At 51.3% G+C, this 1,330-nt stretch overlaps 1 protein-coding gene across 1 annotated transcript; it reads left to right on the top strand.

Moving 5' to 3' along the window:
* Positions 1-155: 155 nt before the first annotated feature.
* Positions 156-621, top strand: H257_19536 (hypothetical protein; the record flags this gene model as incomplete). Its single annotated transcript, XM_009848675.1, has 1 exon — positions 156-621. A coding segment is annotated over one exon (465 nt), but the record flags the coding sequence as incomplete, so codon positions are not given.
* Positions 622-1,330: the final 709 nt, after the last annotated feature.

Raw genomic sequence — 1,330 nt, 5'->3', positions numbered from 1 at the left:
CATGGACCAAGTGGCCTACGAAGAATCGTGCTCGAGCTGCCAGGACATCTTCAAAACTAAAGGTTCTGTATCCGGATGTCAACACCATGCTGGTAGAGGTCGTTTGTCGCGCTTGGGCAACGCGCGATTCACACGCGCAGGACTATATAAACTGCATGAGCCGCATCAAGAAACGCAACTTGGCCGGTTACGTCCCGAGCCCCGAGTCGATGTGTAATCCGCTGGAGCTGGTGAACATTCGTACGTACCTTTTGGCGACTAACGATCTAATTGGCTGGAAACTGTGGACCATGATACTATTCCACATACGCCTCTTCCTGCGTGCGGACGAAGGTGTTGGCTTCACGTCCAGCCAGTTCCTGCGAAGGTTAACGTCGGTGGATGGATTTGGCGCTGTCACCATGCTTGCCGTTACTATTAGCGGCAAAACCGACAAGAAGAAACCGATCGTGCTCACTATGTATCGCGACGACCAGTGTCCTCAGCTATGCCTTGTGCGAACTCTATTAGCCTGGCTCAAATTGTCTCAGCATTCTGGCGAAGGCAGCTTGTTCCCGCACGACGACGATCCAACCAAGTTCTATCCGGCGGCGAAGTTTCAGGTCAAGTGCCGCGAAATATGTATGAAGGTTACTGGGCGACAAGGCCCATTTGCAACGCACTGGCTGCGTAAGACTGGCTGGCTTTTAGGCACTTGGGGCGGCGCATCGGATGTAGACATGCAACACGCATCACGCCACAAGACACTTGAAATGGCTGGTCGCTACAAGCAAGACGCACAGTCCCTTCTTGAGATAGCACGAAATCAACGGTATGAATCCATAATTACTTGTACTAACATCTTGCATGGTAGCGACAATCGAGTATTACAGTACATCCCCAGGTGGCGGTCAGTATATGTTGCTAACTTACAAGCTGCCGCTGGTGTCAACGTCGACTGTTCAACTGACACGCTGCCCACCCTGGCAGCCAACTTTTTTGACGACATGGTGAAGGCAGGTCATTTAGCCGAAGCCGATCTTTCAAACCCTATTGTTGTGGCCAATGCGTGCCTCGAAAACACGCGCGGGTGGGACCTCAAGACCGAAGTCGAAGAACTACAAAAACAACTAGAAAGCAGACTTTGCGGGCGACGGTCGGCGTTTGGTCCAGCTACTTAGACAATATCACTCTTCCACAACCGCCATTCACCCCCCCTGCGATTTGGATATCGATCCTAACGTGCCAACGCCACAGTCAACCTCGAACGACCTAGAGTCCGAATCATTTTCGATGGACACATCTGCAAACGGTAACACATCATGTACCAATTACAGTGATGATATTATGC

Source organism: Aphanomyces astaci (assembly GCF_000520075.1).
Source record: "Aphanomyces astaci strain APO3 unplaced genomic scaffold supercont1.755, whole genome shotgun sequence".
NCBI classification, from domain to species: Eukaryota; Oomycota; class Saprolegniomycetes; order Saprolegniales; family Verrucalvaceae; genus Aphanomyces; species Aphanomyces astaci.
This window is presented reverse-complemented; position numbering and strand designations above follow the sequence as displayed.